Source organism: Vanellus vanellus (assembly GCF_965231255.1).
Source record: "Vanellus vanellus genome assembly, chromosome: 2".
NCBI classification, from domain to species: domain Eukaryota; kingdom Metazoa; phylum Chordata; class Aves; order Charadriiformes; family Charadriidae; genus Vanellus; species Vanellus vanellus.
In genome coordinates, this window is record NC_138906.1 from 157,839,131 (window position 1) to 157,856,499 (window position 17,369).

Here is a 17,369-nt window from a genome sequence, read left to right on the forward strand (position 1 = left end):
GCCTGCGCGCGGCAGCGTCGTCCTCCACCTTCCCGTCAGTCCCCGCGCGCGAAGGTGAGGGGTAGGGCAGCCCGAAATGGCGGCCTACCTGACGCACCAGCAGAAGGTGCTGCGGCTCTACAAGAAGTCCCTGCGGCACCTGGAGTCCTGGTGCATCTATCGGTGAGAGAGGAAGGAAGGGGGCCTGGGGAGGGGGGGAGAGGCCTGTTCTTCCTATAGAGCGGGGCCTCTCAGCTCCGTACTGGGGGGGGGACGGGGGAGAGGGAGGGGAGAGGTTGGCCTCCTCTGCTCTGGCAGCCTCCCCTGCTGAGACGGGGCCTCCAGCTCGACTGGGGCTTTGTCCTCTTGCCTTTCCCCCAGGCGTGCCTGAAGGGATGAGGAAAAAGCTTCTGGGGTCACATGCCTGTGCCTGCCGTACAGGAGCTCCTCAGACGCCCCTGACCAAACCCTGTCGTTGCACAGGGGTGACTGGTGGCGTTGCCAAGCTTTGCTTCTGTATGTGACTAGTTTTTTTCTTAAATGCACATCACTGTGCTTAATCTCTGTCTATAGAGACAAGTATCGCTACTTTGCCTGCCTCCTGAGAGAACGATTCGATAAGAACAAGGATGTGAAGGATATGGTGAAAGCTACAGAGCTACTGAAGGCAGGCGAGGAGGAGTTCTGGGCAAACCAGCATCCTCAGCCATACATCTTCCCTGACTCTCCTGGGGGCACTTCCTATGAGAGATATGAATGCTACAAGGTAAGGTGGCCCATCAGGTTGTGTATCACTGTGCTTATCTTACTCTTTTTAGTAAATGGAGAGGGAGTGCTTTAAGTCGATTTTCATAGGGCAGCAGATTGACTCAGCAGTATTGTTTTTTTAATAGTTTACTGCTGCTGAACATCTTGCTGCTTGCATGGGACAAGATGTCCTGCTTGTCTAATCCTTGAAAATGGAATTCGCTGGTCCGCGTCAAGACAGCTAGCTTCTTTTTGCTGGGATTCTTTTTGCGAAAGGGAAGCTGCTCCATCATGGGTCAGGCAGACACAGTGAAAGGGTTGGAGCTGAGCTTTGAGTGAACAAGGCGGAGGAAGCAGCACCTTTGTGGTGCTGCCTAGTCAGAGCCTTGATTTCTCTCTAGTCTTGTCAGATGTTGGCTTTGCTCTTGGGGGACTTTTCTTCAGCCGGTCCCATTGTTCTTCAGCATTTTGAGTAATGGTACAAATTGCCATTTCGTTTCGCGTGCTGTAGTGCCAGATATGTATTTGTGTGTCACTTTGTGATAGGTGGTATGTCTAAAAATAGAATCAGTATTCTTAGAGTCTAAGGCACTTCTTGAGGCTTTTTTTCCCCTTAGATTGTTCTATTTAGGAGTAAAGAAACAGGTTTCATAGAAAACCAAAGAGTTTCCGAGTTCTTGGCATCACTCCTAATGCATTAAAGGGTGGTTAATACTAACCTAGAGAGTGCGTGCACCCATTTTCTTCTGAATTTGAAGAAAGTGAATACACAAGACCAGATCTGATCAGATCTTTACATACAAGAAGCCATGTGAAAGGAAGAATCTGACGTAGATTTATCAGAGGCAGAAAAAAGAACATATGAGTGAAAAGGGCAAAGGAGGACTTAAGCTTATGGCAAGGTTGCAGGCCTCAGCAGTAATAGAGATAATAGTGAGAGAGAGTCTGGACAGAAAAAAGGCCAGTTGAGCAATAAATGGTCAAGATTAGTCTTCATATAGAAATTTGAACTGGTTTATGATCCCTTTTCTTTGCCCTGTTTGATACACTAAAACTGTCCTTTAACAAAATGGCTGTCACAAGAATTTGGATTGTTGAATATCAGTGACTGTCCATTGTGGATGCTGCTACAAAATGTAATTTTCAGATCTCGGACTGTTTGGTTTTAATTGTTATTTGCAGCATGTGGATTTTTTTTATATTATTATTATTAGCAGCTCTGCTATTTCTGTTCAGCCAAAGGTTTACTCAGTGATGAGAATTAGAGCAGGATACTGGGAGTGTAAATGTCACTGAATGAATGATGGTATTGGAGCAACTTTTACATTTTCTTTTTTTAAGAATTGTTTTTTTTTTTTTTTATGGGGTTTTGTTGTGTTGGTTTTTTTTTTTTTTTAAATCTATGTTCCTGTCTTTAAAATGTTAACATTCAGTGATGTACTCCTTCAAAACTTTAAATTTAGCCTTTTTTTTTTTTTCTTGACTGGACATCTTGGAGGTCAGACCATTATCAAGATCTTAAAGGCCACTAATTTTTTCAGTAGTAGATAAGTGGAAATGAACTGTAGGGTTCTGTCTCTGTTAAAGAAAATTAATTAGTAGGTGGAGAAAAGGATCTCTCTAACCTGCTGCCTTTGGGAGAAGGAAAGGAAGAAATGAGATCTGCTCTTCCACCAGATAAAATTATTTTGAGAACTTTAGAGTAAACGGAGATGACCTGGGACTTGTCATTGGGATGCTATGATTTAATCGAGTCACTCTGATGTCTTCCTGTGACTTAGGATAATGTGTGAAACAAAGATTAAAAGTGCCGGCCTCTGCCATATAGTGCCTTGAGACTAACAATAGTCAGGTAGCTCTTAAACGGGGGGGTTTATGTAGTAGTTTGTTTCCTGGGTTATTTATCCATTTTAATACTGGCTTCAGTGATTGCGTTTAGTTCTTGTGTGTGTACTATATATGATTTAATAAGTAAAATTAACATATATTAAACTTTCTCTTTTTTTTTTTTTTTTTTTTTTAACAGATTCCTGAATGGTGCTTGGATTTCTGGCATCCTTCTGAGAAGGCGATGTATCCTGATTACTTTGCCAAACGAGAGCAATGGAAGAAGCTGCAGCGGGAGAGCTGGGAGAAAGAGGTCAGTGCTTGCTCAATGCAAAGTAAAGTCTCTTTAGCACACAAGTATTTTGTGTGATGTTTAGATGTGTTCTTGGAAAATATCTGAAGGCTTGCTGTGATCTCATTTAGACTCTGCTTTGATTTATCTTTTCTTTTTTTTTTTCCCCCCACTCTCGTCAGTGTGAAACACTGACTTGACCTAAAATGCCCACACAGAGATCTGAGAGTTACAGCCGCTTAAAGGCTCTGAAGGGCATTTGAAGTTAAAGTTGAACTTGCAGCCATGTTTCAGGTAGTGCAGGCTGTTGCAGCAGCTTTGCTAAAGGAAATTCCAAAGGGATGAGAAGAGATTAATGACCACAGAATTCTTCTGCTGTTATGAAGTTCTGACGCTTTCTGGTTGCACTGTTGAAAGTGACTTACCGCAGTGATCATCAATTGGGAATTGAGAATAATTTCTGGCCAACCTAAACTGAGATTCAGTTGGAAAAAGTTGATGTTCTTAGAATAGTTCTTTAATTCAGTTGTAGAGAAATAATCGGGTTATATGTAGTATGGCGCTCTTACCAGAAGTAGCATAGTGGCAACCAGCACTTACACTGCTACAAGAAATGTGTATTGAAAACATCTAAAGGGCTGTTGGTGGCAAGCAGATATAGTGGTCTCCTGCTGACTGGAATGGGAGTTGTTTAGGACCTGTAATTATTTGGCAGCTTTGAAAGCAGCAAGAGAATGCCATCTGTTAAATGTAGCAATGGTACATATGAATTACTTGGAAGTAGTGGCCTTTTCAGTAAAAAATTCTCTTGTAAGTCGCTTTTTACTCCAAAAAATTCCTTCTTAATTAGGTAATACAAGCCTGCAATGATTACTGAGTTTAAGTGAATACTGAGAAAGAGGAAACCTGTGCGCCAGCTGAAGGCGTTACTGCTGGTTTGTCCCTTCTGAAACGGAGGCCAGTTTCGCTTTCTGCCTAGGCACTGGATAGGATGTGATGGAAATGTGCTTACATGTACTAAAGCATTTTATGTCTTGTCTTCTAGATTAAGCAGTTAGAAGAAGAAACTCCAGCTGATGGTCCAAGAACTGAAGCTTTGCCTCCAGCTCGTAAGGAAGGGCATCTGCCACCACTGTGGTGGCAGTACGTTACAAGACCTCGTGAAATTCCCATGTAAAAGCATTATTTCATGTGAGAATTGAAGTGGTCTACCTTCTGTAGGTGGTAAACATGTCAGTGACCGCATGCTACTCTAAAATATACAAAATAAAGCCAAATAAAGTAAAAGAGAAGGCATTTTTATGGTATATTATTCTTCTATAGCACGCGTGTGCTTCCTTTCCAGATTTGCAGTGTAGAACAGGTGACTGTTAAATCTACATTCTGTACCTAAAATGTCAGGGGACACTGATCGGCCTGTGAAGGAAGTCTGGATGGGATACTAACTCCAGAGCACGTTTTTATAAAGGTGAACATGTATTGCAGCTTTCACAGTCAGAGAACACAACGATGAGACTGAAAACGCCCAGATAAAACTCGCGTTCCCCAGAGAAAGAGTGTGAGCTTAAAGGGGCAGGAGGAACAGATTTACTGGGGGACTGGATGGAATGATGACCAACTCAACTGGGACTAACTGGTGTCGGGGAAGAAGGGGGGCCTGGAGGTAGTGGATAAAAAGTAATAAACAATTTGCATCGGCCTGATAATTTGGAATCTGGTACTACATACAGGCAAGGTGGTACATGCGCCATAGCTGGAGCTTTGAGATACGGACAGCAACAGACATGGGTATTTAACCTTGCTTCTTGCCCTCCCTCCCCACCTCCTCGGGCTCTTTGCTGCATTTTTCACTTGTGTATCGCATCTCACAAGACATAAACCTTCCTCACACTGGCATGCTTTCTTGCTGCCATGAAGAACATTGCTGTAGAGCACCAGAAGGAAGTTCATCCCTATATGAACTGAATCGGAGAAAGCTACAGAGCTCTGTCAGTTAAAACAAGTGTGGCTTTTCTGTGCTCGTGTATGGACAGCTCTAGCCGCAATATCTAGGTGCGATACTGTGAACTAGGTACAAAAGCTGTTTGCTTTCAGCGATATTCCCAAAACATCGATGCAAGACAGGAAATTTCATTAGGATTTCCACTAACCTCCCAGTGAGTAAGAGAACAGATGGGATATCAACACCTCGTAAAACACCCAGTAGGTCTTCATTTCTATTCAGGCAAATGTAAGCTTACAAAAACTGTCCCCTCTTCCTGCGCCTCACCTGCCACCAAACCTCTATTCCTGTGCATTGCTTGTCTGGTAACTATATTCAAAAATTATGCAAACACCAAAATACCCCTTTTTTAATTAGGTGCCATTTTGTACCAGTCAGCCAACCAACCACAAGGTTTTTTTGGCTAGAAAACAGAGCAGAAAGTCCCTCCTGATTTTCACAAACACCTGAGCAGGTCTGACTGCTATCATTAACTATTAATTATCCATCATTAATACGATGGATACCCCACATCCCAACATTAAAAACGACAAAAGAAACATTTTGCATGTGCAGCTGCAAGTGAATTGGGTTGGCTGTAGAAACAGCAGGGATACGCTTCAAAACGAGGGAGCCTGGCCATAGGCACAGCCATAGAGAGACAGGGGAATGAAACTAGAAACTTTTGGAGAAAAAGCATATTTCCAGCCAAACCGCCTTGAGTTTTCCTTTAACGTGTTCGTGACAAGTGGAAACCTCTGGACAAATGAACGGCAGTGGCAAGGAAATAAATTAGGCTGCTGCATGGTAGCTGCAAGTGGGAGCAACGTCCTGCCTCTTTACCCTTGCTCCTGCCAAAGCTGAACAAAAGAGAGTCTTCAGTCACCGGGGGTGCGTGGGAGACAGCACCAGTGTTGTGCTTGATAAATTCTGGCTGGAAGCACGAGCGGTGTTGACAGCAGCAACTTTCCTCCTCTGGCAAAAGGAACCGCGGGGCCAGCGCTGAAGCAGATGCACAAACATGTCACGTTACCTGTGCTTCCTCGCCAGATCACAACAGTGACAGAGGGACGGAGAAATGTCATCAGTTGTCATTCAGTGGGAATTTCCCTCGTTAGCACTGCACCTTTGTTCTGCCACTACCCTTCTGCTATTTTGTCTGCTATATGCCATTTTATTTTCTTATTTTTTAATCCTCTCTTGCTCCTGCTACACACAGATGGAACCTGTGTGATCTTTGTAAGTCAGATGAAGGACACCATTGATATCCAAAGCTCTGGAAGCAGAAAGTCTTTAAAAACAGAAATACAGAAGTTTTCCAGCAGTTCTTTATTTATAATGTAGGCTTAAGCAATCATTACAATGTAGAAGGGAGACACACTTACAGCAATTATTTATACCAGTTTAGAACAAAAAACTGCACAGGGAGAGGTCAACTCTCAGTACAAACTAGCAACTAAACCACAATAATTTACCATTAGAAACATTTTATTTTTTAGCTGTGACACTGCTTTTACAATATGCAAAAACACAAACAATAGAACTATCCAAAGTGTTTTGTCACATTCTTTCTACATTGAATTTGGCAACATTTTATATTAAATTTTACTGATTATACTAACGTTTAAGAACTAAACAAGTGAAAAGCTGTACTCAGGTACAGTTACATCCATTTATTTCAAAGGTTTAAATAACACTTTTAACTATTGAGATTATCTCCTAGCAGTTTTTGTTTATGCAAAAACCATCTCAAAGCCTCATTTGCACAATGCATCAGCTACTGTATCAAGGTTGGTGGGCTACACCACAGGCACTACTGTTTATTATATTCTGTAATAAGGAGCTTGTTTTTCAAAGAAAGGAAGGTTTAATATTTTCTAAGAATCATGCTTTTTTTTTTTTTGCTTTTTGCTTTTAAGCCATAACAAAAAAAAAAAGGTTAGCAACCACAGCAGTGTAAAATGTTATATAGAACACAGTGACTACACAGTTACTAGAAGTTTCACATCCAATGCAGTTATGTATTAAAGCATAAGAGGTTATGTAGGCAAGTCTAGAGCCAACAGAAATCTGCAGAGCGTCTGGTGGAAACTAGCCCCTTACATGTATTTTTTGGTGCATTTTTAAACAATCCCGGACGCGCGAGCCTGGTGTCCCCCCATGCGTGGGTCTGCTGTGGGTGGGCAGACGGCATCCCTCCGGACTGTCTGTCGGGAACACGTGTTGTGCCCCGGGGTCTGCATATTTCTATCAGCTTTAGGAGACGGGTATTGCAGCAATAACTTACTCTTACTTTAAGGAAAAAAACCAACTCTTAATAATTCTATCAACAGCGTTCCAAAAAACATGACTTAAAGTACAAAAAAAGAGAATATAGTGGTAAGGTTCCCGGTATTATCAAAAAAAGAGTATCTCTCCCCACCCCCCACCCTTCACCCATTTCTTTTCGGTATTTAAGAAAAGCCAATCAAGTGCCATTTAAAAGAAGTTAAGAAAAACAAGCCCCTGTATTGGAAAGAAACATTTGCAGTTTATTAGATCACAAGCTGGTTACACCTGTCAAATTGTTAAGTGTTTTCTCAAAATATTTGGGCTTTCCCAGGTGCCCAGCCTGCTGGGCACGGTCAGAAAAAGGCATTTTGATAATATCTAAGAACTCCCTGCTTGCATTTTAAAAATGTTTTCACATTTGTGACTGCCTTAAGCCTGTCGTCCTTGTTTGTATTCAGTGAAAGGATGAGTGAAACAAAAAGCGAAGGTGGAAGAACGAAGCCTACACAGTTAAGGCTGCATGCATGTGACTGAGAGTTGTTGCTGTGCAGTCGAAAAAGAAACGTGGAAAAAACCCAGTCTTTAAAACACCCTACAGAAACAAAACACTGCAATCCAATATGGCTTATTCTGATGCATTTACCATGAAGCTACTAGTAATTAATCCTACTAGGCTACTTTTGTGCAACAGCATCTGCTATTTTGATGGCATCTCCCTCCCCCCACTACCTCCCCCCCCCAAATACTCTACCAACTGCGGGTTTCTTCCTTGCATTATATATTGCTTTTATTGTCAATTTTTATTCCTGCTTTTTAAACATTTTTTTTAATACTCAAACGAGGATCTGTTCCTTACAGTTTGACTTAAACTTTAAAATAAGTCCCACTGTTTTGTTTTGTTTTGTTTTTTAACCTCACTACTACAAGGCGCTCTACAAAAGCTTGCAAAAAAGCCAAATTTTCATTAAATCCCTTTGCTGAAGTTAACTATTTGACTTTTTTTTTTTTCTCCTATGATTTAAAACTTTACAAAGAGAGTTATAAAAAAGGTAAATGGGATTTGGCACCTTCAGAAAAAATTAAAAGTGTAACTTAGATCAAAAAATGCAGAAACAAAATCATTGATATTTACAAATTAAAACACCAGTGAAGATTATGTCTTACTACGCTCTTTCACCTTGTTTTCTCTTTTAGAGTACTTTCAGACTGTCTGTTACCGAGTATCTTAAAAAATTCATTGATTACAGATTGGAATGGATAGAGACAAATTAGTTTCCTCACAGTTCATTCTCGGTGGCTAGTACTCTGGCAGCTTTTCCACTCCTAGGAAATACGAGGTGCTGAGCGATCGTTCGTGGTAGTCTTCTTCAGTTTGACACCCCGCCGAATGGCGTTCAGCATATCTTCACCTTGCGGGACATCCCCGGGACTCAGCTCTCCGGGATCGAGCTCCGGCTGGCCGGCGGGTGCGAGGGTGCTGACACCATCTCGGTCGCTTTCTTCCCCCTCGCTCTCCGGAACCGCTTGCCTCTGCTCGTCGGCAGCACTCAGTTTCTGGCTTGATGGTGGAGGGTTGACGGATGCTTGTCCGCTCCATGAGGATGAGGGCATGCTGGTGACACCTTGCCCACCATCTCCTGCTGCCGGAGACTCGGGACTTTGCTCGGGACATTCTTCTGTCCCAGCGAGGGCGCCGGGCAGCCCCCCTGGGATATCAGGGACAGTTGGTGTTTTGACAGGAATCACTGGTGTCTTGATCGGAATCGGACCTCCCCCTATGGTGCCGCGTCTGACTGAAGGCTTGGTGGAAGGGGTCCGTCTGATGGTGGCGACGCCGGGGGTGACTATGACCGGTCCAAGCGTGGTTGGCAGACCTGCAGTGGAAGCAGGACGCTTGGTTTGAAACATTCTGCGATAGGACTGGCTAATGTCGCTGTTTCTTGGGATGGTGGAAGATTTGTCAAAGTCTTGTTGTTCTGCCTCCTGGTCACCACTCACAGAGAAATAATCATAATCTGAAACTGATGCCAAAAGACAGAGTTAGGAACAAGCTGGAAAAGACAGGTGAGTCATGTCAGTAAGTCTAAAGTATGTCTAAGCAAAAAAGTGTATATAAGCAAAAAAGCCTGGAGGTCAATAGCAATTAAGAGAGGTTTCACCTCTAGGAGGAAGGAAGCCTGAGATACTGTGACCAAGATTCTCAGTGTGCGTGGCTGAAGGCAGGCACTACAGCAGACCGACCCCAAAGCTGCAGAATGCCCACATCTCTTGTGAAAGAGAAAGAGAACATCACACACTCAGTACCTTCTCTGAAAAGACCTAATTAAGCAACGAAGACTCAATGTTTGTTGCCAAAATTAAGATACCAAAACCAGCATCCTACAAGCCATATGCTACCACTTGTAGATACAAATACTTAAAACAGTGAGTGACTAAGAAGAGTACTTTAGTCTAAGCAACGTGGGGCTCAGGGGACTGTGTACCAGTGATTTCAGCAGCAAATTTGCTTGTTTTGCAAACAAAGTAAATCCCAGCCATCAGGTCTGAAAACTCAGCCTCAGCTTTAATAATTGCATCGGGTTCCTTCCTTTCCACCGAACTGCTGAGCCAAGCTCGGCCCTCTGCGAGCCCTCCCGCCTCTCATGATTGCACAGCATGACTGACCTCAGCTGAGCAAACAAGGCAGTTTCCGAACTGCAAGCACCAAACTCAGTCCCTCTCAGCTCACCGCTGGTTCTCAAACAGGGTACAAACCCCAACACCTTATTGCACCTTCCCAGGTACGTCCAAGTTAAGGTCTCCAACGGATTCTTTTTCCAATTATGACAATTTCTGCTTAGGTAGGAAATAAGAGGTCACAAAGGGAAACCAAGAGCAGATTCAGAGTACTGATGGAACAAGAAAGCAAAGCATGGAGCACGAAAGCAAAGCTCACGAGTGCATATTTGCCAAGACAATAGCTCTGAAAGGACACTGCTACCCCAAGAAGTGTACGATGCACTATCAGTGTCATTCCACTTAACCCATGAAACGTAATTCCAGCATCTTCTTTAAAATAGTAGCATTCTTAAGCTAAAACTCATTTCAGTAATGCACAAGAAAATATGACTGTTCAGTTCGCTATGCAGCAATCCAGGTTGCTATTTAGTTAATGAATCCAGGCTGCATTCCAAGCTGGAAAAAACTTCCCAACAGCAACGTTCACCTCCTTCTCCCCAGCTGACTACAAAGTCAGTGAGCAATAGCTGCTGGAGTACAGCTTCCTGGCACCGAGAGGTGAGCGTATGATGGCCAGGCTGGGAAAGCTTTGAAAAAGAACATTTCTTGGATGGGTACCTTGAGATGGGATCGTGTCCTCTGAACAGCACGGAGTTGTTGTCTGGGTGCTGTAGCCGCTGGAGCACTGCAAGGAATCCCGACTGCTCCTCTGGGTGTCCAGCTGCAACCCTCTCGTCAGAGCGAGTGCCAGCTCCTCACAGGCCTCCATCTCCTCACCCTGCTGGTTACGCACAGAAAGGAGACTCGTTATGTCTAGAAGGGTTAATCAGTCTTCGTTGACTTTTAGCTATCTCTCCTTCTAAGCAGAGCTTGTCACCATCGCAACCCAACAGGCTTGTGTCCAACCATTTACTAAGGCTTCAAAGAAATAGATGCTTCTTTGGATACTGTTGCTCTACAAATGCCAATACCCAACGACATCCTCTCTTACGCTCACGTCACTTCCACTGACCACCCCAACACCACACCAGTCCTGCTTGTCAGATAAACACGCGCCAACACGAAGCACGGCAAAAAAGTACTGGCAGGAGCTAGCACATCCGCTTTCTTTGCGCCAAATAGCGTATTCGAAATTAGAGCTTCACCCTTGTGGCAGCTGACACCGTCATGCTCCGAGGTCTCTGGGCCTCCTCAGGGGACACGGGTGGCCCACTCTGAGCTCCTCCATTGAGATCTGGTTCGCGCTTTTCTTTGCGACGTTGCAATGTGTTCACCATCGGTTGATCGTATGGGCCTGGTTTGGCCCAGTCCTAAGGAAACGTGCTTGTTAGTGATAGCTTTCATCAGTAACTGTGCTTTAATTACAAGTAAAGCTATGCAAAAAGGCAATTTTAATGCCACAGATTATGTATCAAACTGGTAAACCTTTCTGAATAGGCCAGAAATAAGTTAATTTTGAGGATATTAAAAATCTTCACTTATAAACTCTATCTCCTTTATTAAAGGGAATCTAAATTTCCAATTCTACCTAAGCGTTCTTATACAAAGATATTTAACATGTTAATACTATGGTTTTCTCCAAGTGAAATTCTATTGTGTTAAAGCCTATATTTTCAGAAATTCAAATGCAAAATTCACTGGCACACAGCAGAAAATATACACAAATGTCCAATCAGCGATGTAACTGTTCTAGATATGCACAAGTTCTAATATTACATGCTGTTAAGCATGTCTTCAATTCTGAAAAATTAGGCTTGAACAGATTTTTGATACACATTAGAGGAGCAACTCTGAGTAACGTCTCAGTTTACTTACTCGCTGAAATCTAGATTATAATAATGTTCTGTACCTAAGAAAGACAACTTCACTCTGAATTACTGATGCCAAATTTGAAACAGAAATTCCCCAGGCCACGAGGGCTATATTCACTCAGGGCTCTATTAAGCACAGTCCTGAGGGTGTCCAGAAACCACACGTGGCACACGAAGAGCAGGACTGATCAGTGACCTGTGCTGGGACACAGAACCACCGCTAAGCAGCAGCTCCCCAGATGTGAACTGCCGCAGGGGCAAGCCCAATCCTGAGAGAGTCTGCCCTCACCGAGACGGTAGGTGCTTTAGAAATAAAAATAGAAGAAACCACTTGTGCGTGAGAACAGGCCACACACCCCACCACTGGCAGCAGCTGGCTGCTGGGCAGACTCCGCAGTCTTATGATAAATAATTAACAACGGGCTAAGACCACACTATAGATTTTTACTGACATGTGTCTCAGTCCAACATATGAGAAGTGCAAGGCACTGATGGAAGCCCCTCGTGCAGACAGGTATTTTGGTTTTATTAACACATATGAAACTCTGCTTTGCCTTAACAGCTGTGTCTTTGCTGTAAGCGTTTTGCTGTGAAATATATTGGCAAAGTGCTTCTAGCATAGACACAGCTAATGACCCTGAAGCTGCAGGACCACTGTGGCCACCCTGTGTGCATGTCTCAACAGTCTCCAGCTGCTGGAGAGAGAGATTAGGGGGGATCTATAACAAGGTACCTCAATTCACATGTATAAGAAGGTCCCATGGTGGATATGCAGTATCATGTAACCATCCACAGGCATCTAAGACCTATGCAGCTACTATCAACTGCATACCAGCCTTGTGAAGCTTCAGGGCAACAGACGAGACCTTCTCCCCTTGCTCTGGGGCAGAGTCTCCCAAGGGAATCACCTGGCAGGGATGAGAGTCAAGGCTCTGGCAGAGCAGAGATGTTTTGATGCCAAGGAAGATCCCTGCAGATCCAGCTGGAGCAACTGAAAGAAGTTACTGCAATCTGACTGTTTCCGTGGTGTCACCCAAGAGAGCAAAACAAGCCGGGTGAGCACATTCAGTCTGAGGCAGTAAAGCTAGGACAGCTTCCATCACCACTGGGGTTCACCTGGTGATGAGCACCTTCTTAAACCACTCCAGCTAGATCTACAAGAGCATGCCTGGCTATGGCCAGGGTGGGGGCCAAGCACAGCCGCCGCAGTGAGAAGGTCATGTTGTTCAATGTACGGTTTCACTAAGCCAACTGGATGCCAAGCCTGCACTTCCCTGCTCAAGGGAGTGCTTTGACGGTGCTAAACAAGCTCTTTTCTCGCTGAATAGAGCCCAGAGTGCTTTCACCAGTGTTCCAGAGTTAACCTATTCCTTCCTACGTAGGTGTTGCCAGTGTTAATATGTTTTAGGGAGTGCCAGAATAGTCAAGGTCATTCAGGAATATCCACTATCGGATTTTAGCTCTCCGATTATCACCATGCAGTGCCCATTCAGAGTGATATTAAACAGAGCAAATCAATGAGTAATTACATGGATTGAAAGGTAGCAACAACCGCCGTGCGCACACTGTTGGTATGAGGAGGTGAGGACTGCCACAACAAAAGGAACACAAACCTTCCAGCTAGGGATCTTAGATGATGGTAACATGCCTGGCCCAATGGTGTAATAATGAACGTAGTCTGGAAGGAGGGCTGAGGGAGCCCGAGTCCACGCGCGGGAGACAGGCGGGAAATGAGGGAAAGGACCTGCACCAACTGAAGCTACGGATGGGTCACTTGATAAACTACAGTGATAAAACCCATTAGACAACTGGAAACGAAACAAATAAACAAACAAAAACAGAGAAATTAATATAAACAGAATGAATATGAAAATATACTGTGACTGATGTTCTAGGGAGAAAACTTCTGTATCTTAAAACAAAGGAAAGAAAAGTCTTAGCTTTGCTGCAAATAAACAACAGAAAATTGATACAATGCTTGGTTCAGAAGTGAGACTGCTTGAAAATTGTTATTTGGTATAACAAATTTCAGACATCAATCTAGCAGTCATTGTCTCCAGGCTGAGCAGCTTTGCCTTCTGTCCATGAAAGCGGCACACTGTGAAAAAGCCTTTGCAGGTACTCTGCAGACTGCGGACATAGAAACAAGACATTTCCAATACTGGAGGCATTTGCATTGGTGGCGTTTATTCTGTGTAGCTGGACAGAGAGGAAAAGCATACAGCTTTCGAAAATGATGTGTTCTGGCACTGTGATGATATGGAAGGAAAAAAAAAGAAAAAAAAACAACAGCAAGGATTTACCAGATGAGAATGGAGACCGCTATCACTTCCTCCCCAATTCAGAGTGTATCCCCCATAATTTATTCCAACCATGTGGGGTTTTTTTCCTTTTTGTTTTGGTCAAACACACCCCCCAATTGCTCAGTGTAGTAATGCGTGCTACCTAATGAGAGAGAGGGGAGAAGCCACAAACGGTACAACCCGGGCGAGCTGCTCTTTCTTAGGCAACCAGCAGTGTTTGGGCACCATTCCACAATCTCTTTGAGTAGAAAAGGTGGACAAAGAGCTTTTCTTAGAAAATTACCTCTGTAAAATGCCCAATCTGTAGCTTCCCCCTAGCAGCTAGTTTAAAGGCAAGTGTTGCTGTGATTTATTTAAACAGATTCATGTCTAAGGGAGTGTGCAACAGTTCCTATTCTCATCTTCCAGGCTGCGTCCCATGCACAAGAGTTTTTTTTGTCCAAATGTTGCTAGGTTTGGATAACGAGCTAGTAGGTTTGTATGTCTTTGAGATGAAGTTTTTCACCTTATCTGTGGAGGCCCAAGCCCCCATGGTGGAGCCTGAGCTGACTGAGGTGGGGGAACTGCACTCGCTCACTGACTGGCAGGTTTCAGAGGCTTCTGAAGAGGCAGAGCTGGACGAATTCTGCAGCGTAAAACAGCACCGCAACGCAGGGAAAGGATACACAAGCCACCAAAAAAGAAAAAAAAAAAAAAACCAAACCAACACACACACAAAAGACAAAAAGCAAATACACAGAGACACACACAGGAGAGAGGGAAGGATGAGAGAAGCAGAGGGTTAGGGTTTTAAAAATCAATTAGAAACTGCTCAAAACCGTTGCTAATGTTCAGGAAATCTATGAGAAACAAAACAAGCCATTTGCTTAATGTGAGAACTTGCCACGCTGCTTGAGAATGAGGGAATCGAGGCAGCAATCTCAACTCCTCATTACAATTTCAGCATCTCAATTCTGTTAGCTGTCTCAGAGCAAGAAGCTGAGGGATCTGAGGGAACCTACGGTCCAAACATGCAATATACTGAGACAACCGATTTATACAGAAAAGCAGATCATCAGTACTTCAAAGACACAAAGTTTAGATTTAAAACATGGAGCAGCAAACATCACTTACATTCACAAGTTCTCAGATATTCTGATCTGCAAAAGTGCTTGTGAAAAGCTCATCTGAGTGCAAATATTATGGAACAGAGAAAGAAGTGATACTTACCAAAGCCGGAGGTTTCCAAAGTGCATTATCTGTATGCATGTGCCTCTGTGGGTAGTATGCATACACCAAAAGCACTCTGACTCAAACTTTTCTGCCCAGCAGCCAATATGGAGGTACATGTACTCTGCTGAGCACGTAAGTGGTGGCATGTGCTTGCCACCCACCTCCTCTTAACAGCAGAGAAAGTATCAGGGGCTTGGATGGAGAGGGAAGGAAAATGCAGGACATCGAGTGTCCATCAAACACCTCAAACACTTACTCCTAGCTAGGAACTTCTCTTCCACTTTTCAGCACACACCTTTATGTACCTTTGCTGTTGTTAAGACCTCTACAACAGCATCTAATTCACCTACAGGGAGACCAAGGTGAATAACCACATGGACCATTTTACCAACTACAATGCTCTTATGCATCTCCCCCTCGAAAGTGGCATCACCCTCTGTAGGGATGTGCATGCAGGTCCACCCGAGTGCGTGGAAATGGTAGAGAATACTGGCAAAATTGTCAGGGCAGTACTGAGCTCTAATCACTGTCAGGAAATTCAACACTAGCAAGACTAATTCGTCCTTTGGTAGTCCAAGACCTGTGAAGCAAGTCTGTCTAAGGATATCCCAAGCATTTTACGTTATGACAGCAGGGAGAATGCGCTCTTGTATCAAGTTTGTGTAGCAAAGCCTCAGATTTCAAGGAATGACATTTTGAAGAGGAAGGAAAATCTCATCTGAAATAAAATTTCATCAGTTAACCTTAGATGAGATCTTGGGGTGAGTTTGCCATAAAAGGATAGCTGCATAAGAGGCACTGTAGAGGAGCAACTACTGCTAATGCCCAGAAGTTGTCTCACTGCTCACCAGAAGCTATGTATAAGGAACGCATAGCCAACTGCCTAGGTAAAGATGTTAGTCTCCTGAGATGGGATACCATCACCATAAGGATTTTGGTGAAGACTGTTGGGGCTGTTGAGAAGCCAATACAATATCACCATCCTGAGCAGCGAACTGTAGATTTAAATGAAACTTTGCAAGGGCTGTTAAAAAAAAAAACAAAACAAAACACAAACATATAATGTGGTGGACTATTTTATAGAAATACCACTCATCCCATCTTATGCCGACATGAGATCAGATCTGCAGGTGACCTGTCAAATATGTTTAGTGTACAAGTAAGCTCAGCTAACAAGGCTTGTATTCAAAGTGCAGCAAGAGTCGCGGTGAACATCAGATCAGAAGAAACTACAACAAATGACATGTAGCTATTAAGGAGAGAAGTGAAAAGGATGCAGTGCGGCACCCGATGATGCAGTGGCTTGATGATTTATGGAACTTGTCGCATTCTTGATTTAATGCAACTCCTTTTGCAGGAGAAAAACCTCTAAAAATAAGAATACCGACAAACACGAGCTGCAGTTGACTCTGCCATCAGACATAACTACAGTACACTAAATGGTGATAAGCCTATTTTTTCTATATTTAGATTAAAATACATTATAGAAAAGTAGCTTTCAGACTAAAACTCCAAGTTCTGCCTGACATTCTAGGTAGCTCAGCAAAAGAAACTGAAAAGCCCCATGAGAACACTTAAACATTAGTGTTAACCTTTGGCCATGGAGAGAAAAAAAAAAAAAAAGAGAGAAAAATGTAATTTGACAAAATGCTTTCTGAGACCTCATACTTATGGCACGAAAGACCCTCCCGGGTCTGCATACTCTGCACACAGCAGGACAGACGGCGAAGAATCCGAGTTCCAAATACAGTATCACACCACCTTGTTTTTTGCAGATGCCCTGATGATAACAAGGGAGAATTTGGAGTTTACACTCAATAGACTATTCTTTTTTACAAGCTAGAAACTTCAAGAGATTATGACAAGCATTGGTAGAAACGAGTCATAAATGTTTATTAGCAATAAAGCTGCATGTAGCAACCAGATGGAAAAATGCCAAAAACGCCAATTCTGAATAATTGTTCAATTGATTTGGTGTATGGGGAAAAAAGACTGGAAGCGGTGAACTTATTTTTGCAATAAAGTGACTCCAAGGTGAAAGAAAGATGAAAGCAAGTACTCTCCCACTAACTCAGTGTGGCCATTTCCAACAGGCAAAGCTAGACAAAGGACAAAGGTGCCATGGGGAAAACACCTTGGTAGTTGAAGGAAATCCAAGAGGTGGTGGTAGGAAATCAGGGACTTCTTGAGAAACTTGCATGGCACAGGGAAGGGGAGAGTCTGGTCTC

General features: G+C 43.3%; 2 protein-coding genes across 3 annotated transcripts in view; one reads left to right on the forward strand and one right to left on the reverse strand.

The window, feature by feature from the left end:
* Positions 1 to 22: 22 nt before the first annotated feature.
* NDUFB9 (NADH:ubiquinone oxidoreductase subunit B9) lies at positions 23 to 4,135 on the forward strand. Its single transcript, XM_082479352.1, has 4 exons — positions 23 to 162; positions 553 to 745; positions 2,753 to 2,866; positions 3,891 to 4,135. Exons 1-4 carry the CDS (start codon positions 77 to 79, stop codon positions 4,020 to 4,022), a joined length of 525 nt encoding a protein of 174 aa, XP_082335478.1. The 5' UTR covers positions 23 to 76; the 3' UTR covers positions 4,023 to 4,135.
* A 3,705-nt stretch (positions 4,136 to 7,840) lies between these two features.
* The window catches only part of MTSS1 (MTSS I-BAR domain containing 1), a 126,683-nt gene continuing 117,154 nt past the window's right edge, over positions 7,841 to 17,369 (reverse strand). The window contains exons 11-15 of one of the 2 annotated variants that reach the window (XM_082499512.1): positions 14,435 to 14,554; positions 13,240 to 13,434; positions 10,961 to 11,125; positions 10,434 to 10,596; positions 7,841 to 9,118 (exon numbers count right to left, since the gene is read on the reverse strand). In XM_082499512.1, coding sequence (XP_082355638.1) covers positions 8,421 to 9,118; positions 10,434 to 10,596; positions 10,961 to 11,125; positions 13,240 to 13,434; positions 14,435 to 14,554 — 1,341 coding nt within the window. In that variant the 3' untranslated portion in view covers positions 7,841 to 8,420. The remainder of the gene's footprint in view (positions 9,119 to 10,433; positions 10,597 to 10,960; positions 11,126 to 13,239; positions 13,435 to 14,434; positions 14,555 to 17,369) is intronic. The other variant, XM_082499511.1, reaches the window with a different exon arrangement.

Bases quoted from the DNA above. Each gene is read 5' to 3' on its own strand.
- NDUFB9 (XM_082479352.1), top strand. From the start codon at position 77: ATGGCGGCCTACCTGACGCACCAGCAGAAGGTGCTGCGGCTCTACAAG. The intron at 163-552 runs GTGAGAGAGGAA...CTCTGTCTATAG, and splicing joins GAGTCCTGGTGCATCTATCG to AGACAAGTATCGCTACTTTG. The intron at 746-2,752 runs GTAAGGTGGCCC...TTTTTTTAACAG, and splicing joins AGAGATATGAATGCTACAAG to ATTCCTGAATGGTGCTTGGA.